Raw genomic sequence first — 25,930 nt, 5'->3', positions numbered from 1 at the left:
ACTTTAATACTACTTTTATTTTGCATTTTTTCCCAATTCACTTGCACAAGCATAATTTCATAGTATGTCTTTGCTGTTATTTACACTGGAAAGAAATATCAAAACAATGCTCTAAATAGAAAAGTACTTTTATTTAGTTATAAGGTCTACTTTATAGCACTGCATAAAATCAAATTATATAAAGATGAAAGTAATTTTATTTGAGAAAAAAATCAATTTAAAGAGTATCAATATAGAAACATTATTTTACAAATCAATATATTACTTTTTAGCCCCTTTATGTTAACAAAATTTGAGTGTTCTAAAAATGGAAAAATCATAATATATTTCAATTATGAATTATATACCAGTAAAATGTTATAAACAAAAAGCCAAGTCATTTTTCGGTGTCAATATAATTATCACAGAGTATTTTATATTTAAACAAAGTCAGATGATTTTCATACCTCATTGTAATAACCCATAATTCCTTGAAGTACCTTCTTTAAATTACTAGCCTAATGGAGGAAAAATAAGAAATAAATTATTTAATATTAACAATGAAAGAAAATATATGTCAAGGTGAAATACAATAAAAACTTCCTGATAAAAATGACAACAAAAATATATATTAGAGTTCTATAAATACAAATACATGATTTTTAAACATCAAAGCTTTATTCAAAGTTTGATTAAAGAAAAAATGTCTTCTTCCTTAGATAGCTGAACCAGAGTGATTGTATTTAAAGTGAGCCACAACGAACTCAAGTACCAACTTAAAAGATTTAGCTATGAGCATGTCCACCTTCAGTCATGAGTGAGTAACTGGATCTAGACTTACTCTCCACCACAAACAACTAGAAAACAGGACAAAATACAAGGAATATTGTTTTCAAGCTTTAGCCAAAAGACAATATAGAACTCTAATTTCTAAGAGAAGGAAAACAAAAAAGATGAGCCCTACACTAGTCTAAGATTTCTCTCTAGAGGCAATTTTCATACCACGGCACAGGGAGGTGGAAACAAAACAAAGCCTGATGTTCTCGTGGAGTTGAGAAGATAGACATCAGAAGTTCAGGAAGGTCGAGGTAGTTGGGATTTGCAGGGCAGATAAATGAAGAGGTGAGAGCTTTGGAAAGAAATCTCCATAGTAGTCCCTTTGACTCTTTGGCTGAATACTAATTTCCATGTGCATGGGTGAAACTCAATGAGATTAAACAAAAATAATTTCCGAGGAAACAACAATCTAGGGAACTATAAACTGAACAATTCCTTGAAGATTGCACAGGGCCAGAAACTGCTGAAATTCCCACCAGTCAGAGTGAAGAGATCATGACTATGCTAATACAGACAAGCATTCACTAAAAACCCCAAAAAGGTCACAGCTTAGTAGTGAGTCTAACCTAGCCCTAGAAGAGAAAATAACTCTAGATCTGCCTTCCATCCCCCCAAACCTTGAAAAGATCAAACTGATTCACAAGTATCTTAACTGCCTGTAAGAACAAAGTCCAACACTCTTTAAAGGAATACAAAAAACCCAGCACTCAATAATAAAATTCACACTGTCTAGCGTCCAATAAAAAACTACTACACATGTGAAGAAGCAGGAGTATGTGAACTATAATTAGGAGAAAACTCAGTCAACAGAAACAAGCCTAAAAATTAGAGATGAAAGAATTAGAAGATAAAAAAGTTAAAACTGTTAGTTTAAAAATGTTCAAGGATTTAAATAACAGGAATATATGAAAATAAATAATTTTTTTAAAAAAGAACAAAATAAAGAGATTGTCAATGGATAAAAAAGCAAGACCTAACTATTAGGTTTCTACATCACTTTCGATATAAACACACAGAGAGACTAAAGAAGAGAAAAAGATATAATAGGCAAAAATAATGTTTAAAAAAACGGGAGTGGTACATCAGTATCAGACAAAGTAGACTTCCAAAAAAGAAGTATTACCAGGGATAAAAATAAGTCATTTTATAGTGATAAGTAGATTCATTCAACAAGAAGACATAAAAAATTAATGTATATAAACCAAATAACACAGATTCAAATTACATGATTAAAAAATTAGAATTGAAAGGAGAAACTGACAAATCCACAATCATCATTAGAGATCTGAGGACTCCTCCCCCCTTTAATTTACAGAATAATCAGACAGAAAATCAATAAAGATATAAAAGAAGTAAACAGTACTATCAACAAAGCTGTAATAATCTGTATTTGTAGGACTGCAAAATACATGTTGTTTTCAAGTGCACATGGAATATTCACCAAGACAGACCATATATTAGGTCATAAAATAAGTCTTAGTAAATGTAAAAGAATTCAGAGTATGTTCTCAAAACAAAATGGAATTAAATTAGAAATTAATAAATAAAAGAAAGATACGTAGAAAATCCTCAAATATTTAGAATTTGAAATACCTACTTCTAATATACCCAGGGATCAAAAGAAAAATCACAAGGGAAATTACCAAATATTTTGAACTAAATGAAAATAAGAACACAGTATGTTAAAATGTGTGGGATGTGGCTAAGGCATTGCTTACTACTAGGGAAAAGTGCTTAAAGCTGATGACTTAAGCTTTCACCTTAAGAAGCAAGAAAAAGAGCAGATGTAAAGAAGAAAGGAAATAACAAAGAAGAGAAAGGAAATCAATAAAACAAAAAACAAAAGCTAGTTCTTTTCAAAAAAAATTTTTTTAATTGAAAAACATCAAGCCAGATTTATCAAGGAAGAAAATATAAAAGACATAAATTACCAATATTAGAGTAGAAAGAACAGAAACAATTCAAACATCCATCAACAGGGGAATGGCTAAGCAAATTGTGGTAAATCAGTGTAATGAAATACTACTCAGCAAAAAAAAAGAAATAACTACTAATACAGGCAACATGGATGAGTCTCAAAAACAATACACGAGTAAAAGAATACCAAAGAGTTCATAATATCTGATTCCATTTATACGGAACTCCAGAAATTAAACCTATACTGACTGAAAGCAGACCTGTGGCCACCCAGGGCCAAGTCAAGAGTGAGGATTAACTGGAAAGGGGCATACGTGCATGTTTTTGCTTAATGGAAACGTTCTATATCTAATTATGATGGTATAAGAACATACACAAGTGTCAAAACTCAAACTATACACAATAAAATGTACCCTTCAGTTAATTTAAAAAATAAGATTTAGTTGAGATTAGTGCTAATTTCAGACCACTGTTTGGATCAAGTACTTCTAGCATTCATTCTACATACCTTTATTCGCCAGTTGTCACCGATATCCTCTTTAATTCGGCTTAACCAAGATTCATTGAACCAAGCTACATCACTACAACAAGAATACAAATGCTGAACATTAAAATGTTTTTATTACATGAAAAATACCAAATTTAATCAACAGATTCAAAGTTATTTTCCATCTTAAAGCCTGTCTTTAATAAGAATAGTAAATATTATTTAAAATGAACCCACTGAACTTTTTGTTATTCCTAAGGGTTTCTTTTGGAATCTCTCATAGTAAATTAATTAAGTCATTAACATCTTCAATTTAACAAACATTTACTAAATATCTCATACTAGGCACCCTGGTAGGTAGATGTAAAAATCCCAATCCTAAAGGGAAAAAAAAGGAAAACATTTTAACATGTCTACTATGTATCAAGCACTGTGCTTGATGTTTTTTCATATTACTTCATTTAAATATCATAGTAACTTGGCAAAGCATCCATTATCCCCAATCTTACTCCTCAGTGAACTGAGAATAAGACAATAATTTGCCCCAAGTGACACCAGTACATGGCAAAGTTTAGTATTAAGTCCGATACTGACATTGATGGCCAAGACAAAGACTTGCTATATCAAATTTTTATGTATTTAATAAGGCCTTGAAGAATAACACCTGATTATAAATAGTCAACTACAATAACAGATTATATTCTAAACAAATACTTGGATGCTTCCTCTGAGTAAGAGTAAAATGAAGATGAATAATTTATTATCCTGACTCTTACAGAAATAGCTATTAAAGGGAGAAAGTAAAGAGCACAAATAACTACACTCAAAGGAGAATGTGATAAATGCTTTAAGGAGTAATCGAACACCAAGAAATCACAGAATATTAGTGCTAGAAGAGGTCTTACAGGTCTTACCTAAATTTTTACTTTACAGATAAGCCAACTAAAGTGAAGGAAGAAATTAAAGGGGTTATTTCCAAGGCGGTATCCTGAATTTAAAGATGCAAAGCTGAAAACAGTGCCTAGCTTTTCAGAAATCATTCTGCCTCAGATGTGCTAAAACAGAAGATGTCACTTCTGACTACAGTAACCAGAAATGGCTTCACCATTTTCAATTCATTCTTTGGAATTTGTAACCATTTTCTTTTGAGCAAATTAATGTTAATTATTTTTGACTTTTCTCAGATGCTAAGGCTATAATTACCAAAATAACTTGGCTAAGTGTATAAATGGTATATTTCTAACCAGGTATTTACCTGAAAAGACTGATTTTTTTTAGTTAATGAGTCAAAACTCTCAAAGTAAATTTACTTTCTTTTGACATCAGTTTAAGTTGAAGAGGTATGCCAGTTGCAATGGTTAATTTTATGTGTCAATTCGGCAGGGCCCCAGTACCCATATATTTGGTCAAACATGCTTGGATGTTGTAGTGAAGATGTATTTTAGATGAGATTAACATGTAAATCAGTAGACTCTGAGTAAAGATAATTACCCTCCATAATGTGGGTGGGCCTCGTCCAATCAGCTGAAGGCCTTAAGAAAATGACTGACCTCCCCTGAGAAAGAGTAAATTCTGCCAGTAGACTGCCTGTCGACTATAGCTGCAACATCAACTCCTCCCTAGATCTCCAGCCTGCTGGTCTACCTACTCTGTGGGTTTTGGAGTTGCCAGCCTGCACTATCACATGAGCCAATTCTTAAATTTCTCTCTCATCCTGTGTGTGTGTGTGTGTGTACATATACACATGTGTATATATACATATCTTATTGGTTCTATTTCTTTGGAGAACCCTGACTACCTACTACACTTGTCTTCTGACCCTAAAAAAAATCTTCATATATGATTCTATAATTCTATAATTCCATTGTAATTACCTTTAGAAAATGGATCTAGAGATAACCTCTTCTAGTGTTTCCTCCTTTTGTCTTGCATTCCTACTTGTCTTCCTTCCCATCTCAAATCAGCTTTAGCCCTATGTCTTAGAGTGTGCTCAGGCTGCTACAGCAAAATACCACACACTAGATGACTTAAACAACAGAAATTTATTCCTCACAGTTCTGGAGGCTGGAAGTCCAAAATCAAGATGCTATCGAGGTAGGTTTCATTCTGAGATCTCTAGTTGCTACCATCTTGCTGTGTGCTCACATGACCTCTTTTTTGTATGTTTATAGACAGAGAGTGAGCTCTCTGAACTCTCTTCTTATAAGGAGTTCAATCCTATTGGATCATGTCTCCCCACTTTTATGACCTCATTTAACTTTAATTACTTCTGTATGGACCCCATCTCCAATATAGTTAAACTGGGGGTTTGGGCTTCAACATACAAATTTTAAAGGGACACAAACATTCAGTCCATAATACCCTAACTGAGAAATACTTTCTAACTTCTCCATAGAAATCTAACTCTTGTTCTCTTATAAACAAATCCATCCTTCTCAAACAATTATAATTGCAGCCAATCTTTCCCACTATTAAAACTTTATATCCAATCTCAGAACATTCAGGACATATCCTTCTTTTACTTTTTTGCACTGCCACATCTACATGCTTTAACTAGACTCTTGGCCCCAACAATTAGCTCCTTTTTTCTAGTATTTCCCAGAACTTCAATGAAACTTAAGAGACACCAAATAAGAAGGGAACACAAGACTAAGGAAGTGAAATGTGGTCCAACTGTTTTCTAATAAAACTAAGTAAGAAACACTACAGGATTATTTTTTAACTCCACCCATGGTATCTGTCTTCACAATTCTACCAACTAAATATAGGTAGTAATTAATACCTACTGGTTACTAGACACAACATAGCTGTGTTGCTTCAGTGGACACCCTGACACCATTCTTCTTAAATAATCAAAAGGCCTTGTGCGCTTAACACATCAAATTGTGATCTGTACTTTGGACATGCACATCTGGCCTCTCATTTATTAAGACTCCAAAGTAAAAATCTATCAGGAGGGGTTCAAGATACTAGGCTGAAATGATTACAGTTGACTGAGGGCACTGGCTTCAGTCAGGCCAAAGTGATAAAAATCTGGGCTTTGCTATTTTACTCATTATTTGACTTACTGAAGTCATTTCACCTTTGTAAACCTCTGCTTCCTCACCTATAAACTGAGGATAAAAATAATGCCTACCTCACAAAACAGTAATAAAAATTAAATGGAATACCATATGTACAGGGTATAGAACAATGTCTTACATTTAGTAAATACTCATATGTTGGCTTTCATGATTTATTATTTTAAATGCTCAAATATCTGTTGAATGAATGAAGGAACAAGTAAGTACATGATACTTGAGGTCTCTGGATATTCTACATTCTGTCTCATTCTTCTCCCTCTTGTAAAAACGTCTAGTCAAAGACAATAGAACAAAACAGAGAAATTCTCTGGTGCTTAAAGTGACAAAGCTAAAAAGTAGCATGCACTATTTATAGCTGTTATGGGTTGAACTATGTCTCCAAAAATGAAATGTTCAAGGCTTAAACCCCGCTACCTGTGAATATAACCTTATTTGGAAATAGGGTCTTTGCAGATGTCATCAAGTTAAGATGAGGTCACACTAAATTAGGGTGGACCCTAATCCATTATGACTGGTGTCCTTCTAAGAAGAGGAGAAGAGACACAGAGGGAAGACAGCCGTGTGAAGATGGAAACAAAGACTGGAGTTATGATGCCTCAAACTAAGGGATGCCTGGGGCTACCAGAGACTAGAAGCATCAAGGCAGGACCCTGACCTAGAGGTTTGGAAGGGAGCATGGTCCAGCCAATACCTTGATATAGGACTTCTAACCTCCTGAGCTCTTAAATAACAAATTTTTGTTGTTTTAAGCCACCTAATCTGTGGCACTTTGTTATGGAAACCATGGGAAATGAATACAGTTGTAGTTATAATTTTTCCCCCATGTGTCTTTAAAATAACAACAGTTTCTGCATTTAAAAAAGAGATACATATTATGTATCAAGACTTAAGATAACAATTAAAGAACTGTAGAATCCTAGCAACAATTCCATGGCTCACCATGTGTAAGTCATATACTTTGGGAATTGATTTTTAAGATTTTATTATTTAGAAGCATACCTGCCTCAGGTAACTAATGAAAGAATTATTCATCAGATTTTGCTACTTCCTTAAAAAGCAAACTTTTCCTTCTCATTTTCAGTAACAACTTTGATGTGAGTCACAACAGCCATCAACGTAATACATAATAAATTGGAACATATATAAAGTGCTTTGAAGTGTTCAAAGAAATAAGGTAAAATTTGCTTTTTTTAGCAGGAATATTATACACTGACCCAACTAGGGGAAAATGTATGCTATAAGTTTCACTGTCTGGATCCAGACTTCTGAAAAGCTTACAGAAGAGGAAGGGGGTTCAAAAAGAAAAATAAATTTAAATTGGCTCTTATACGATAAGGAGGTGTAGACATCTAAGTACATGCAAAAACAGACAAATGAAACAAAAAAGAGGTTTAGGCCCAATTTTAGGTCACTGTCATTTGTTTTATGAAGAATGAGAGCTTTCTGATTGGTTGGCTATTTTATTATTCCTGCAGAGAAGCTATGAGAAGACAGTAAGAGACAAAAGAGAGAATAAAAAAAGAAAAATCAGAGAGACAGAGGATCCGCAGTAACAACAGAATCCAACACATTATGTAAGAATGAGCTGGTGATAAAGGATACAGTTTAACTAAAACTGACCTGACCCTACTCTAAACATCAGGTACAGTGCTAGCATACAGGAGGTCAGAGAGCCATATGTATCACCATATAACAGTAAAAACAGCTCTCATCTACTGTGTTGTGGTGTAAAGCTATCAAAGCCACTTCAATACAAATAAATGACATCTTTGGATGGCACTGTTGAAGTGAGTGAATGCTCACCGGCCTTACACCTATACCAAAACAACGTAGCTGCATCTACACCAACACCCACAAGAATGAGAAAAGGCCAGGTCGTACATTCTAACGACAAAAAACAATGATGACTTTCCCAAATCATCAAGAAAGGACCATATTCAGAATTCTTAGTTCTGACCAATTAAATCACTTTGAAACCAATTAGGGTATAAATAAATAATTAAGAAACATTTTTAAGAAAGCAGGGGAGTAAGGCATATTTTAGAATGACTGCCAAAAAAAATGTTAACATGCTAAATTTATCTTTTAAAGTGTTAATCTTGAGTTAACCATAAAATCTGTCTGTTCAAATTAGATCATCTTGAAGAGTCCAAGTAACTAAGATTATGATATTGTTTGAAGTTGTTTTTCTAAGAGTGGTAAAGAATTTTTTCTAATCCATCTACAGTGTTTTTCTAAGAGTGGTAAAGAATTTTTTCTAATCCATCTACAGTGTTTTTCAATGTCAATCATAAAAAGCCTTTACAAAATGATGGCAATAATTAAATAAATAATTTCTGATATATAAAACCATGTAGCAGAAATAGGAGTCTGGTCTCACTGAAGATATATTACCATGAAAGTAAGCTAATACAAAATCAGTATGACTATTAATTAATCAATTATGACCACAGGGCTTCCCAGGTGGCACAGTGGTTAAGAATCCACCTGCCAATGCAGGGGACACGGGTTCGAGCCCTGGCCGGGGAAGATCCCACGTGCCACGGAGCAACTAGGCCCGTGCGCCACAACTACTGAGCCCATGTGCCACAACTACTGAAGCCCGCGTGCCTAGAGCCCGTGCTCTGCAACAAGAGAAGCCACGACAATGAGAAGCCCGCACACGGCAACGAAGAGTAGCCCCCGCTTGCCGCAACTAGAGAAAGCCCGTGCACAGCAACAAAGACCCAACACAGCCAAAAAATAATAATAAATTAATTAATTAATTAAAAAAAATTATGACTACAGAATTGGCCCTGTTTGTCCTATTAAGAGTACAACTCATATTGTAGATATTACAACCCTAATCCTTATACAATGTTTGGCAAAAATTATGAAGTAATGGATTTAGGAACTTTTGATATTGTATAATTATATAAAAGGGGTCCAACCCAAACAGAATCACTTTACTGGTTAAGGTACCAGGCATTTGTGACTTAAAATGTCATTTACACAACATTTCATTATTGGTGGATTCATACAATTATGATTATTAATTCAATATAGATTTTAAATTTAATATTTTTTCCAAATCCAGTATTTCATGCATCAATTAACTCAAAAATAATAATCTCCATGTATTGATATCTTAAGATGACAACAGTGTAACTGAAGGAAACATTACAGTATAAGAAATTATATCACTCATTTAACCTGTTTCTTTCTCAGTAACTATAACTTGTGAACATGACCAGAACAAGTTTAAAATTAACATCTCTTGAATAGATAAGAATCCTGATTGCTCATTTAATTAAGATGTATCTCTATGAACAAGCAAGAAATAATCAGGTGGTAACATTTTTTGTTCCTTACATGCAAGAATGCCTTGGCAACATATGCCTGTCATCACTGGAAAGGATAAAGTTTCAATAACCTTTAGAATACAAGTCTAAATTTTCTCCCTTGAAATTGGGTTTACAATTATTTCAGGAAGAGTGTGGAACACTACTTACATTTGATGAAGAACTTGTGCCATGGCAACTCCGTTAGTCAGCTGTTTCACATCCTGACAAGGTGCAGCAGTATTGAATGTCTGCAGCTAAAATGACATAAAGCAAGTTACTTAACTGCTTTACTCCCCTCCCCCCTCAATTTATATATACGAATGAACACTAGAGAGAAAACTGTTTTGTTTAAATTCAGACCCTGCCAAACAAATGAAATTATACTAATACGTTTCTATGACTGTTATATTTTTATAAGAATACTTAACATTTCATAAAATCATTATCATACCTAAAATAGTCAAACATATTGATGTCATGTACGAAGTACTTCAGAATTTCTGAAAAACACGTGTCGAACTCTTAAGATAGTAATAATAGTCTGTGTTTTGTCAATTTTTAGGAGAATAACATCAGGAAAAGAACTTTAAGATAACCTAACATCTGCAAGTTAAAATTTCACTCATATCATTTGGTAGGAAAACAAAAGCTAGAAATGCCAAGTCTAAAACTACCTAGTTAATCAATAAGCTCTAAATAAGGCAGGACTTCTGCCTGTTACCAACAGTTACCCTTAGAGCATGAACAGTCCAGGGCCCACCCATCACGTCAAGTTGTTATCTATCTAGTTTGGCTTTAGATGCTACTAACTTTTCAAATCTCTGTGTGTTAAACATTCATGTACATTTTAAAAATAGAAGTGAAACAGTGGCAACTCTTCCTAATAAGCAAATACAAGATAGAGGAATTTTTTAAAAGCAAATTACAACAGAGCTCAATGGATTATATACTTTCTAGAAATCTAATCTCAATCCATAAATATCTTAAATTAAATATACTATGATTCTCTATTCCCACACATATTCATCTCCTTTACTATTCAATTATAATTCCTTAGTTTACCACCATAATACACCTTTAGTGGTTGTTGTATTTTGAGATTCTACAAATCTGTCTCCATTATCCTAATACAAAATGGAAGAATGACACAAACTACATATATCTAGCCACAGTTACTTTCAAAGCACAAAGATACAGATACTTTACTGAGCTTCTACTCTACGTAGGGCACTGTAGTATAGGAAGGAGTTACAAGGGAAAAACACCAGGTTTCCACTCTCAAGTACCTTCAATCCAGAGTTAAGGAGAGGAGAAAAAGACACAAATCATTTGCAGAAGATGTCACTTCTAGTCTCATGACTGCAGTATGCACAAAATGTTCTGAAATATACAAGAGTTAACTAACCTAATTAGGGCTTGTATTTATTAAAGACTTCTTAGAGATGATTCCAATGGATGATCTTGAGTAAAGAAAGGGCCAGGGGAAGGAAACTTCAGGAAATAGCAACATGGTAAAAGCACAAGTACAAGAAAAGACATGGTATTTTTAGGTAACATGCAGTTCAGTATTGCTGGATTTCTCTGCTTGTTCAGTGTTAAGGGAGACAACCAAGAGGGTAAAAAACAGGCATGGGTCAGAACTCAGAGTCATGGCAAGAAACTTGGAATCATCCTTAACGGTATTATCTATATCATGGGGAAACAGTAGAATAGTTTCTACCTCACAAGTTGGTTGTGAGAATTAAATAAATTAGCAAACACAGTGTACTTAGATCAGTGCCTGGCACGTGGTACAAACTCAACAGCTGTTAGTTAGCACATTAGCTATGAGTCAGGGTTTCTCAAAGTGTGGCGTCTAAGAACAATATGTATCAGAATCTCCAGACAAATTAAATCAGAAAATCCCCAAGTGATTCTTATGCACATCAGTTTTTTAGAACCACTGTTCTGGGTGATGAAGAATCACTAAAGAGTAACAAGGAAGAGACATCTTTAGTATGTTTTGGATAGCAGCAAGAGTGACACAGAGAATGGGAGAGAGTAGCTTTATGCTTGCTCAGTTAGAAGGCTCCTGCAATGGTCTTTCTGACAACATGGAATGCTAAGATTAGTTAGGGTAATGCTGACTAACAGGACGGCATGAATTCATGGAATATTTAAAATATAAAATAAGAAGGATTTTGCAGTTGGGTGGATGTACAAGGAAGAAAAACCCCAGGGTTTAGGGCATCTTTAAAAGGAAGATAATCATATACATTCAGGTAAAATGTGGTTCCCACTTCTCAACCCTTCCTACTTACACATTACATCATTAAGTTTCTACAAAATGGGTATGATTAGTGATTTTAAAAAAGACAACTTCATGAGACACAGAATATTAGGCAAAATAGTAAAGAAATATGTAAAAGGAGTAAATACACTGAGTGCCTCATGGCCCACCACACCCAGATTAAGATCAATTTCTTCTTTTTACTGCCAGGAAAAGTATTTCTTGGAAGCTCTTAAACTAGTTGCAAAATAAATTAGGTAACAGAGAACGTCACTTCATTTGGCTAAATTGAAAGACTTTATAACCAAGAAGTGTGAATAAATTATAAAGCTCAGTGATGGGAGTGAAGCCAAAGCAGTGGGACAAAAGAAAATGTACCCTTTCAGACTACTCTTCATAGAGGTGAAGAAGAAAAAGTCTTTCGGTGAGTGACCCAAAAAGGACAAACAGGGCTTCCATCACTAAACACAGCGCTCTGGCAAATAGCATCTTACTTTCTTCTTTATTTTTAAATAAAGCAAACAATCAGAAATGTGGAAATGCTGTTCCTGAACTGCTTCAATACAAACGTCAAAGAAATCAAGGAAGAAAAGGGGTTTTCACCACTGATACCCAACAAAAACTCAACTCTGGGTCAACTCTATTCTCAAATTATTCTCACATTCTCTTCCTTCAGCTGCTCATTTCAGAAAGAGAATCACTGCTCTGAGTTTTAAGATCTTCATAAAAATGATTCGGCCTTTTTTTTTTTTTTTTTTTGTAATTTGGGCATACATTCGGTATTAGTTTTTCCTTCACCAGCATGTTGAAGTCAAAGAATGAAAGAACCGAGTAAACCATTAAGAAAAGCCTGGTCCAGCACTCTAATTTTATTGAAGAAATTAAAGTCCAAAGATTTAAAATTTTCAAATGTCACAGAGCCAAGAGGCAGAATTAAATTTATCTTCACACACGTACTTCAAACTCTCTCTACCATGTAAATGATGCCCAAATTTATCCTTCAGCCCTGAATTTTTTGCTAAGTAGCAGTATAACATTTCTAAGAACTAATTATTTTAAGGTGAGCTCCAAATCATAAAATATAACTTTTAAAGAACTGCCAAAACAGGCATCTCTTCACCTAACCAACTTTTCTTGATGACTTCTCTGTTAAGGATGGTTCTATTGTCCAAGAACAATGTCCAGTACTGAAAGAACACAGTTTACTACCAGCTGTCTTCTCACCTCCATCATAATGTTTTTTTAATCTTATATCTCCTACACCTTCCCCTCAACACGTAACATTACTTAGCTTGGCAGGGAGCACATTCATTAAGAGTCCACGGATATCATGACAAAGGTGTCTTCCATTACCTTCTTCCAATTTATCCTCAAAGAAGACTATTACATTACTGCTAGGAGTTCTTCCCTGTGTCTGGAAAACTCATTCCTCCTGATTTCTACTTGTTGAAATTCATCAATCCTCTATGAAACAGTTAAAAATTTATCCTAGGTATCTACAAAAACCTATATACTTAGTGGTGAATAATCAATGGTGAAATACTAGTCTCTGATGTCAGGACCAAGACAAGGATATTTACTATCATCACTTTGATTCAATGTTGTACTGCAGATCCTAGTCAGTTTTTGTTCCTGGGGATAAAGCAGAAAACAGGTCAGACGAGAGCTCTGACCCCAAAGTGCAAACGAGATGACTTCAGAAAATGTTAAGTGTTACAGACACAACAAAAAGGGGTTAACGGGTTACAATGGGATAGGAGTAGGGGACAGGTAGGTCACTCACTGTCACTCACTGTCTCTGAAAGATGACAAGAGACCCAAGAACTGAATGGTGAGAAGCCAGCCAGCCACTGGAAGAACTAGAAGGAGGATATTTTAGGAAGACGGAAGAGAAGTTAAAAAGCCCTGATGCATTAAAAAAAAAAAAAAAAAAAAAAAAGAGCTTAACTTCAAGAAACAGAAAGTCAACACAGCGTGGTGGGCACGGAGGAGTGTGGCATGACGCCAGTTTGCAGAAAGTTGGGGAGGTGAGGTAAGACCAACTATGCAGTAGCTGACGAACAGCAAAGTTCACTGGGAATCATCCAGAGAGGTAAAGAAAAGCCTAGAGGCAGGAACCTAAGAAACTAAGGCAGAAGATAATTTCACAAAGGAGCCATCAATTAAGATAAGGATAATATAATAGTTGCCAGTTTGCCAATCCCAGTACGTGAAGGCCTTAGAGAAAAGAGCTCAAGTGCAATGGGCTAAGGAGTAAATAAAAGCTCAAAAAGTGTAAAGGCTGAGTACTTAAAAATGCAAGAAATATGACTGTGAAGAAAGGGGGGAATACAGCGTAGCTTTAATAGGGAGTGATGGCTCTTTGTTTTTCTTTTTAAGACAGGGAAGATTAGAGCAAGTTTTCATGTAGAGAGGAAAGAGCTAATGGAAAGGAAAAAATAAATACCGAAAGGGGATTAATGACAGAGCGAAGTTTTAGAAGAGGTGAAAAGAGGTGGATCTAGAGCCAGAGCCAAAGATAAGGAGGAGGTCATTTTCCTGATGGGGAGAAGGTTTGGGGCTCAAACAGGGTACTGATAAAGGTTTGCAAAGAGAAGTAAGAGAGGAACTGTGTGGTAACTCTTAATCGTAAAGCTGGGTAGTGTATGGGAACAGGCGGATTTGGCTGTAGCAGCATTTGAGCGGCAACAGTCTGCACGCTAATTCCATTTTCTCCATAGTGTTTCAGCAGCCTGAGAGAGAACTGGAGAAGCAAACAACCAATAATACTCTGTCATCTATGATTCCTTATCTTTCCTTATGTTATAAATAATATTTTTACATGGGACTTCCCTGGCGGTCCAGTGCTTAAGACTGTGCTCCCAATGCAGGGGGCACGGGTTCGATCCCTTGTGCGGGGGAACTAAGATTCAACATGCCACATGGCGCAGCCAGAAAAATAAAATTAAATATAAATAAATAATATTTTTACAGTTTTTAAGGAATTTTGCCTTCCATTATAAAAAATACACAGCTCTGCCTGCCACATCAATTAAAATTGAAAATTCTTTGATTATTCTTGATATCTTTCTTCCTCAGTGTCTTATACAAAGTAGGAACTTCACTATTTATTAATACTGATTAAAACAATGGATACAGTCACAAAATATTTTAAATTTTGAAATACAATTCAAGAAAATCCTATACTTCACCACCAACTCTCACATAAGTCAATGACATCATAAAGACTAAGTTTACTAGGTAAGTCAGATGTTTAGAGCAACAATGCAACAGATTAGGATACACCCTTTAATTAGTCACTTGTTTAATAAAACACATCATTAGAAGTAATGTTGCCTTGTTCCATGACAGCCTTAAACATGGCATCTAAATCCCAATACTTCTTTTAAGTGAAAATACAGATGAACACTTAGCTAATTGCTTTTAACTCAGAAACTCCAGATGCTTGCATTCTACTTAAAGCAAAAGCTATTTACCTCCAAAGTGTAAAAGGTTGCTTTACATTATGGTTATTTCCAATATACTTCACACATTGTCAGAAACCTTCCCTAATTTCTCATTCTTTTGAATTACATGCATTGAGAGATAGACGGGGAATCTCATCAACCAATTACCGCCTCCTAATCCAGTCTGTTTACATTCCATTCTGCACACAGTCCCCTACACAAAACTAAACACCTGGTTTAGGGATGAGCATCATTGACAGCACCTTTTGGACCATCGAGCATCAACCTTGCCCAATGTGGGTTAGAAGCCACACCTGAACGTCAGCTCTCTCTGATCGCTGAACACCTCCAAAAGGTGACAGAGACATTGTTTTGCTGGCGGGAATAGTGGGGACAGATCCTGCATGTCCAAACCCAACAAATTAACAGAAATACTAAACGCGGATAAAGTGCAAACGAAAATGCCAAGTTCTTTTCTTTAAGGAAAATGCTTGACCATTGGAAGGGGAGGGGAACCAGTGAGAAAAAGGGAATACGAGCCCCCACCCTTAACATATCTTCTGATCCACGCAGGAAATACGTGGAAACATCTCTTCTAAGCGGCTTCTACAAAAATGGATGTCCTGGGGTCAGGGAGAAGCACTGATCCACGAACTAAAAACCACCTCTTGGTCACCTGCGTCCAAGTAGAGGAAGGTGGTTGCAGTGGGTGGGAGGTTTCAGAGGGGATCTTCACTCCCAAGTGGCACAAAGGTCACTATGGGAAGGCAGTTCATCAGACGGAAGGCAAGGGTGTCGGTGGCCCAGAAAGTCTAGGGCTTGGGCGCAGGGCAGGGGCAGAAAATGGGAGAGCGGGGAGTAAAGGGATGGGCGCTTGGCTCCCGCCACAGCTGTTAGGAGGACGATCAGGGCGGTAAGATGATCCTCCTCCGTCCCGCCCCCCAGAGCTCCCTTTACCCTCCCCCCGCCCTCAAAGACATAAACACACGCACACTCACTCATGGACGCACACCTGCCCCGCGACCCGTAGGTGGCACTCTCGCGGTCAAGGGCGACTGGAGGCGCGGAGGGCAGTAAGCGGAGTCCGGGGCGCAGGTGGCCCCGCTACGGCGCAGGTGGTCCCCGCTGCTCCGCAGGCTCACCTGAGAGGTGCCAGTGACCAGGCACCCCCCCCCCAGGACCTCTGCGCGGTCCCCCGGCCCCCCTCGCCCCCTCGTACTCACCCAGATGATGAGGCTGTCGCACAGTGGCAGCTCAGACTGCGGAAGCGGCTGCGTCTCTTCCATGGCTGGGACAGCCGTCAACTACACCGCTGACACCAAAACCTCCCTCCTCCCCGCGCTCCGCCAGGCGCCGGCGTCGAGAACCTGCTCGCCCGCCAGGAAAGCTCGGTAGCCAGGCCCAGCGCCCGCGCCGCTCACGCGCGAAGCCTCGCGCTGCCGACGTCGCCGGCGTAACCCCCTCCTCGCCGCTGCCCCTGACCCGCCCCGCAGTTCGCCCCCTCCCCTGTCTGGCCCTGGCCGCGCCGCTCAGCACCTGAGCCCCGCCCCCTCCCCTCCCTTTTTCTCCCCGCCGTCCTCCCACCCGTCCTTCCCACTCCGGCACACCTCTCCCCGCCGCAATGAGTGACCTGGGCGCGCACCAGTCACAAAGAAGATAGGTGCCGGAGGGGGACGGGTGGGGCGGGGAGGGGGCGGGAAGAGCGGGAATAGGTTGAGCAGGAGGGATTGCTGATTGGAGGCGCCCTCTTGGGCTTCGACCAATCAACGTGAGACAAGACAGTTCCTCCTGGAGAGCAAGCGAGAGGGTGGGAAGGGGTTTATGACCTGGCAGGTGCAGCTGTGGGGGGGGGGGGTGGGCAGCGAGTGCGCGTGCGCGATGGGGGGTTGCCGAGGCGCAGCCCCAAGGGCAGAAACGGCCGCGGGGGCCTAAGAGTACACAGGGCCGTCTCGGGCATCTTCCCGCCTCCTTCCTCGCCGGTAGGGCAGCTCCTGGCTACAGCTATGGAGACCCACACTCTGCTTCCACAACGTCTGCAGAAATAGATCCTACCCGTGAATAAAAACCACTCCAGATAGGGAGAGTTGATTTTCTTCTAGGCTCTCATTAGGAAAGGATATTTTAATTTGCAGATAAGGCAAAGAAATGTGTTTCCTATGGGGGAAAAATACTATAAAGCTGCTTAAATCAAATAAGCTCTCACGAGATCACAAACCATGGGCAATTTTATTTTAAATGAGGCAAAAGGTAGGAAAATGAAATGATCTTTTAGTTTTCAAAAAACATGGAAGATATCAATGTACAATGCTTCTTATTTTTCTTTAACGGTTGAAAACTTGTCTTTTCTGAGAATGTTCATGGGGGAGGGGGAGGTGTAAAATTGGAAACTCTCCAAGGTACTGATGTATAGCTTAGGCTATTGAAATGGGCTGGCATATTGTTAGTCTTGCTGTTGATTTCCATCACTTCACTCATTCATAAACTCATCAATTCATGCTCTGTGTAAAAATGCAGCTGGATCCTTTATATTACTGCATCTTTATACTTAGACATTGAAAGTTTAAAACCGATGGATGACTGCAATTAAAAGGCCCCCAATATAAATCAGTCTCATTCTAAAAATAACAGTACATGCATTTGCTATTGAGTCCCTTAACATTATTCCAGAACTTTCTTACCCTGTGTGGAGTATTTTATACTTCTGGACACTAGCAACATTAGTAATATGACAATGAAAAGTAAAAGATCTAAGAATTGAAGACTTTGTCTGAGTCTTTACTCCTCACTGGCAATGATGACAGCTTTCTCCTCTGCAACCCAACCACCACATTCCTGAAACAATGCTAATGACGCTAACCTGCCCTGCATACCTCACAGAGGCAAAAATGATAACGGATGTGGAAGATTTTTTATGAATTAAAAACTCCTTTGCAAATATGAGTTACTGCAATCATATATGCTTAGACGTGTATGAGAACACTTACTACTAAGAGCCACAGCTGATTAAACTACTTGAAGTATTTAAGAAGAGTAACTGAGGGGCAACTGAGTTATCCTTCTGGGCTCTATACAAGCAGAGAATAGATCCTTCGGGAAGGATGCCCAGTTGTCCTCATGATACTAGATCTAATGGGAAAATATGTGAAGGACATGATTGTGAATTCAGAGAAGAAGAAATACAAATATTGCAAACAAATATGAAAAGTTAGAAAAGTGCAAACATGAATCATTGAAATAAAACAACACAAAATAATGTTGAAAAGAGTAAAGTACACTTTCATATACAACTGGAACAAGGATTTTAGAATATTTTTCTAAGTTTTTAATTATAAAGTTAGCTTGCATTACATTATACCAGGAAAAAAAAGATATTAAAGAAATGCCTGATACAATATAGGCTGTTATTTTCCAACTTTTGGCATTCATTTCTAAAAGTCAGCATCCATATTTGGAGAATTGAATAAAACTAACTTTTAAGCACTAGCCATGGAATTATAAATTGGCACAATCTTTCTGAAAAGTTTTTGAGAATAGGTATCAAGAATCTTTAAAACGTTCAAAGCCTTTAAGTCAATTTTACTTCCAGAATCTATTCAAAGAAAATAATCAGATGCCAACAAAGTTGTTGATTGCAGTGCTATTTATCAAAGCAAAAAAAGAAACAGCCATTAAATGTCTGAAAGAGGAATGATTAACTACATTATGATATATCCATACAATAAAATATATTGTAGTTCTTAAATTATTTTGAAAGAAGTTTAATTACTCAGGAAAATGCTTACAAAATAATATTAAAATTAAAAAGTGATGATACAAATCTGTACATATAGTATGGAATTTCTCTCTCTCTCTCTCTCTGTATATATATAAACACATATCTGTGTATGCATGTGTGTGTATATATGCATGTATATACACACACTGAGACAGAGGAGAGACTAAAGGAAATAATAAACAAAAATGTGAATAGTAATAATGATAATATCTAGGTTTTGGAATAATTGGTAAGTTTTACCTTCTTTGTACTTTACAATAATTTTGAAAATTTCTATAGTGATCTTATCATCTGTAAACTCGAATAATACTTGTATATTTCTGCACATTTCTATATTGCTTAGGGATTTTTTTGGTGGTAAGTGGGTGAGATCAAACCTGGTAACTATAAAGAAAACAATGTTATTGCAAGTGTAGAAAATCTCACAGATTCGGAGAAAAATCTGAAGAACTCTGCATGGGAAAGGGCAGGTCCCAGGGCAGCTCATCAGATCTAGGTAGCAAAAATTATAAGAAGTCTTTTCAGGAGAGCACCACCCAGATGAATATGATAAAATGGTTGCAAGTCTTTCTGAGTCATTCTGTTCAAGATTCAAGTTGCAGGAAGGGTATCTGATGGGTCTATCAGGGATATGTGGCCAACCTTTTGCCAGAAAAGGACAAAGGACCTCGACTGGCTGCCCCACCAGGACTGCAGACCCAAGTTGAAATCATGGGGTGGTTGCCCCATGTGGATGGAGTAGGGGAGTTGGATGACTGCAGACAAAAACAAAAACAGCAATTCTCTCCACATTTTCTCATATCGTTGCTGTGAAGACCAAACGCATATAAAATGCCTAACAGAATTCCTAGCTCATAATAGTTGCTCAATCTATTTTAACTATTATTTACACTGTGTGTATGTCTTAAAGTGTGTGTGTGTGGGTGTGTGTTTGCACTCATGAAAAAAACTTAAAGAAGATATATTAAAATGTTTGTAGAGGTTATTCACTGTGATTATTTTTTTTTATTTTCCTATTTTACCAAAATGAACTAATATTACCTTTTTAAAATAAACCAAAAAATTTTTAAGAGAAAGACTAGGTCAGGATGAGATTTTAAGCTCTGAATTGGACTCTAAGTGGATGGATACATGATAAAAGGAGAAAATCCCTGATTAAGTACCTTAAAAAGAATTGTAGTAGGCTCTCTTGCAAAGAGGAAATCTATGTCTTGCACACACAAGCCATGGAGTGAAAAAATGGAGAAGTCTAAGGTTTTCTCTGCTGATATGTAGATACCCTGAATGGCTGAGGGTGTTCACCAGCTAGAAGAAAACCCTGGCCTGGACAGGCATGGAACTAGACATTCAAAAAGAGCAGCCATTCTAGCAGAGTCACCATATCAGCAGCAGACAATCCAGTGGACCTCGTCAGCAAAGCATTCATTCCTGAAGCATTCCCCCACACAGAAGATCCAACATCCGATCAGCATCGAGATCCACCGTCAGTTAAATGCAACAGGAGACATTTCTAGACTGTAACAGTTTTCAGAATCTGGGAGATATTTTGGAATAAGAATGCCCCGGCCCTGGGAAAGGGGATTTACAAGCCCTAGGTAGGGAAGAGAGATGATGACAAAAATTGACATTTAAAAACAGCTTCTAGTTCTCAGGCCTGTGATCACAGTCAGTGCAAGTGCCTAGCTCTGTTAAATACTGTACTGGGTTTAGGGAAGCAAGACCAATCCCAAACACTAACCATGGGTGAGTTTTAGCCTTTGATAAAGAGACAATCTTGGACAGAATTGACTTGGGCACTCAGTAGATCTGAACTTTTAGGTGATGGGGTTAGGACAAACTTCATCCCCACAGGTATTTTCAGCCCTGGTGACTACTGAGAAAGAAACTGGAGAAAGGGGATCAAGGATGTGGACTACCTCCCACTGTGTATAAAAGGGAATACTTCACCCTGGCCAGGAACTCACTCCTGTTATGAAACTAATGTTCATTTGGAGACTGTACATGACACTGAGAATTTTGCTTCTGGGGCTTTTATAGACTTACATGATTTTATATCACTTAATGATACTGCTTTTTAATGCATTTTAGTTCAGTATTTACAAGTGATGTTATTACTAACCCGTTGGGTTGCCCAAAAAGAGATTATTCTAGGGTTTCAATGAAGAAGTTCAAGCCAAGTGCAAGTTCAAATTAAGGGTGAAGTCATCTCTGTCACTGATGAATGTACATCTACAATGCAAGGGATTTTAAATTTATACTATAAGAAAAAATTGCAAGAAGTGACTCCGAGATGGAGATTAGCATGCAAAAGGTTTATTAAGAAGTGCTCTGGGGAATAACAGCCATGGAAGGGAAGGAAAGGAAGCAGAAGTGCTCAGAGGGAGAAAGAAGGAAGGCTGTGATGCAGTCCTACTGAAAGTCCCAACCAATCCCTGGGGAGCTCTGAAGCTGGAATGACCCTTCTGAGTTGTCTGAGTTTGGATGAAGGGGGCTTGATCCTTATGCCACCATGTTGACGACTCCTTGGATGTGGACTATCGTGGAAAGGTGGCATGACAGCCTAGGCAATTCACAAAGGCTGATGGCTGTCTGCCAACAGCACTCCCACATGTTGGGATCTGGGTATCACATCACAGTATCATCTGAACAGCAGTAATGCCCACAGTCATTTAGGTAGAGGTGGGGGTACCATCACTCAGAACGGTAAAGCATGGTTCAGAAAAAGCATGGACAGGTAACCTTAACTGGGGCAATAGCATCATAACCACAAAGTTAAAATAGTCACATAGGAAGCATGCTGGTATTCTTGGCTCTTGCATTGAGAAGGCACCAAAATGGAAAGGGATCGTAGCCACAGTTATAGTTTCATGTAGGGGCTTGGTGTCAAATCACTAAACAAATGCTGCCTTAGAGAATTGAAAACTGGAGTGCCTGGGGAAACAAAAGTTATGAAAGATAAATCACAACATAGGGTGATATTATCAATTGCATTTTACACTGATGGGAAGGAATGATTAGTTTGCCACTTATTGAGTGAAAGTAAATATAACTATTTCATTTACTAAGCGTATTTAAACTCACTCCAAAGCTCTCAGTCAAATAAAATTGGACCAGATTATTTGATCTTGTCCTAAGGAACTCAGATGAGAAAAAAATGTAATAGCAAGGTATATGGTCTCAAAAGCTATGTTTTCAAAAACATAAAAACAACAGGTAGCAAAAATAAACATTTAGTAAAATGTACTGATGATGTAACCAACCTAAAGTATCACTTAGACATATAAATCCTGTACTTTCTAGCTCAGCTTATTTAAGTGAATTACAAGACATGTCATCATTTTACACTCTGTTCCATATGCCTCATTCTGTTGGTGACCTGTTTCCTCTATACAAAAATCCTTCTAATCCATGTAAGCAGATTTTTAAAATAAAAGCTGAACACTGACACATAGTGGCTAATCACTTAATCCACAGATGTTTGTCTCTAAAAAGCAAGCAAAATCTAACTTTACAGTATAACTACCCAAGGTACCTCCTATTGTTTTCAAGGGTATTGAAAATAAATATTTTAAAATAAGAAGTTCTTTAATTTACATTATATAAATGGAAAGTGAATAAAATCACATTCATGAGACAAGGTTCGCAGAAATAATAATAAGAGCATGATTTCTAAGAATGACAGGGGTCACTGTGCTAGAGATACTGCTTATATTTTATTATAGCTTGAGAAAACTATACTTGAAACCATTGTGGCTAAACATGGTATTCTAAAACCTCCACACATATATCAGTTGAAAATACAGGAAGTGATTTTTGCCTGAGGAAATGTATCTTCCTCACTCTCCATATGTTAGATAATATAACTTTACAGAATTTAATACATCTTAAGATACCAAAATGCTAAAAGGAAGAAATTTATCAGATCATTTAAGGACAGAAGAAGGGGGGAGCTATCTAGCCATAAAAAGTTGGGCTGTAAAAACAAAGACAGAAATGCCAGGAAAGATGTGAGATGGGTTTGTTAATATGAGCAGTTGTAGGAAATACCTAGAAGTCCAGTTATGGTTAATAAAATTTTTGAACTGATTTAACCAAATAAATAAATACTGTGTTATATGATTTGGAAATATTTTCCAGATATCCGCAAAACAAAACAAAACAAACATAAATTAAAAAACTGATCAGGGCTTAGCCTTAGAGAGAAAAGAGAGAAGCTGCACATTTCATTAACGTATGGGACTTCACGCTGCAACAGTGTTTTGTATGAACGTGATTGGTAACCATGAAGATATCCAATCCTGAGGCCATAAAGACCTACGACAACAACAGCAACAATAATAACAGCTAAAATTTATGGAGTACTTATTAGGTGCTAAGCTCTATTCTAAGTGCTTCATCTTTGCTAATTCATTATCCTCAACAAACTGACAAGGTAGGTAACACTTTTAATCTTTATTTTATAGATGAAGAAACTGATCATATAATGAATAAATTGCATACTTCAGAAAATCTCTTTTCAAATGTAAAGAGGAGAATTTTCCTAGGGGAGATCAGAACCATTTTTTTAAGCTTTATTGAAGTATAATTGATATACAAACATTTACACACATTTAATATATGCATATTGATGAGTTTGGACATCTGTGTATACTCATGATGCCATCACCATAATCAAAGTTCTAAACTCAGCCATCACCTCCAAAAATTGTCTTCTTTTGTGTGTGTGTGTGTGCGTGTGTGTTTTGTGGTTAGAACTGATTTTTTAAAAGACAATCATTACAAAATAAAATATAGCATGTACAGTTCTTCAGTCATTGTTTCTGTACTTTCCCTTGCTACTGAAATATTTCTTCAGGCAGTCAAGATTCTTTTTGTTTAACATTGCGAAGCAAGCGAAGCCTTCATGTCTAGATGAGTGAAATTAATTGTCGCTGTTAGAGAATCTGCTGACTGAAGGCTAGTGACTAAAACACATGACTGAGAGACCTTGAATGGATGAAGATTTTGACATTTTTTATCTGAAGATGAGCTGGACCTGTTATTTCGAATACAATTTTTCTTATAAACTTCACATGATTTTTCTGAGGAATAATTAAGTTGACCATTTGGACTGAATAACTGGCCTACTCTTGGGGGTGTATTTTTTTTATGTTCAAATTGGTTTTTAGGCTATAGTTGCCACATTCTCTCTCTCTCCATATATATATTTCAATAGAACAAAAAAAAATTACCCTTTACCCTTAAATCTTCTAAGAATAAGGGCATTCTCTTACATAACCACATATATAATTATCACACTGGGAAATTTAACATTGATAAAATATTATTATTAAATATGCAATCCTTCTTTAAATTTACCTAATTGTCCCCAATTATTTTCCCCACTCTGGAATCCAAAAATCAAGAAATCAAGGACCATGCGTTGTGCTTATTGCCAAGTTGCTTTAGGCTCCTCTAATCTAGGTCAGTTCCCCAGCCTGTGTGTGTGTGTGTGTGTGTGTGTGTGTGATTTCATGACAGCAACATTTTTGAATAGTCCAGTCCAGTAAGATTTGTCAGGTTGTCTCTTCATGACCAGATTTGGTTTAACCATTTTTAGCAGAGATTACACAGGAGCTCAGTGTGTCGCCTTGGCAGGAATATGACATTGGATTGTCTGATTATGGGAGATGTTAGATTTTATAATTTAGTCAGATAGTGTCCACCAGATTTCTCCATTGTAAAGATGTTTTCCATTGTAATTACTTAGTAATTTGAGACTGTGTGAATATATGGTTCCCCAAAAGTTTGTCACCCAGTGCTTTCTTCTATTGTTAATTATTGCCTAAATTAATTATTACCATGGTGGTCACAAAATGGTGCTTTTCTACTTCCATTATTCTTTTTACATCTATTAGCTGACATTATTCTGTTAAAAAAAAAAAAGACTTTTCCTCTTATCTCCATATCCACCTTCTATTTTTAAAGTATAAATATGGACTCATAAACGTGTTTTTATTCAATATGATATAATAAATTCTTGCCACTATTTTTTTTTAATCATTAAACTGTCCCAAGTGCAGCCAATGGGAACCCCTTCAAGTTGGCTTCTGAGTTATTTCTGCATACCTCTACTGTTTTTTAAGCTCTTCCATACACAAGATGTTCCAGGTTCCCTTTGTATTGTACTTTCCTGTCCCTATCTTGACACCAGTCATTTCTCAAAGAAGCCCTGGCTCCATTTTATGGGGAATGGTGTTTAGTAAGGCTGAATTTCTATGACCAAAGCAGGTTACATTTCCTAATTGTAATTTCATTCCTTGGACATTGGATTTTAGTTCTGTGTTAAAATAATAACATCCCTGTAAAAACTAAAATATTGAACCTAATAGCCATTTACACTTCAGGGTGAAAGTATTTATCAGCTCGTATATTTTATAAGGGATTGGAGGCAGAGAGAATGAGGACTCTGGACAATGTGAAAGGGGGGGGCGGGGGCAGTGGAGAAGTGAGACGGGTCCATGGATGGAAAGAAAGCTAACATCAATTTCTTCTATTCCGGGCACCATCACGTACACAATTTAAATTAATCCTTACAACAATCCTTAGTTTTGCAAATGAGGAAGTAACTTCTTCAAAGTTGCAATACGTATGCAGATAGCCCAGAACTAAAACCCTTTTTGTTTGGCCCCAAAAGCCTCATCTGTGCCTTCTACTATCCCATTCTGTTCCCCAAGCCAAGCAAGGAGGTCTGTGAGCTAAAAGGACAAGTACCACCCACTTCAAGTCTCGAGAATAGCAAACTATGGTCATGCTGCTTTCCCTGCTCCACTTG

At 37.1% G+C, this 25,930-nt stretch overlaps 1 protein-coding gene across 2 annotated transcripts in view; it reads right to left on the bottom strand.

The window, feature by feature from the left end:
- The window catches only part of HOOK1 (hook microtubule tethering protein 1), a 62,329-nt gene extending 45,626 nt beyond the window's left edge, over nt 1–16,703 (bottom strand). The window contains exons 1-4 of one of the 2 annotated variants that reach the window (XM_068537991.1): nt 16,565–16,703; nt 9,795–9,880; nt 3,242–3,314; nt 447–497 (exon numbers count right to left, since the gene is read on the bottom strand). In XM_068537991.1, the coding sequence (XP_068394092.1) occupies nt 447–497; nt 3,242–3,314; nt 9,795–9,880; nt 16,565–16,627 (273 nt within the window). In that variant the 5' untranslated portion in view covers nt 16,628–16,703. Of the gene's footprint in view, nt 1–446; nt 498–3,241; nt 3,315–9,794; nt 9,881–16,564 lie in introns of those variants that run through there. The other variant, XM_068537992.1, reaches the window with a different exon arrangement.
- Between the last annotated feature and the right edge of the window lie 9,227 nt (nt 16,704–25,930).

The sequence above is a fragment of the Eschrichtius robustus genome, chromosome 3, assembly GCF_028021215.1.
Source record: "Eschrichtius robustus isolate mEscRob2 chromosome 3, mEscRob2.pri, whole genome shotgun sequence".
Taxonomy (NCBI): Eukaryota; Metazoa; Chordata; class Mammalia; order Artiodactyla; family Eschrichtiidae; genus Eschrichtius; species Eschrichtius robustus.
Note: the sequence above shows the minus strand (reverse complement) of the source record. Positions and strands in the feature narration are given on the sequence as shown.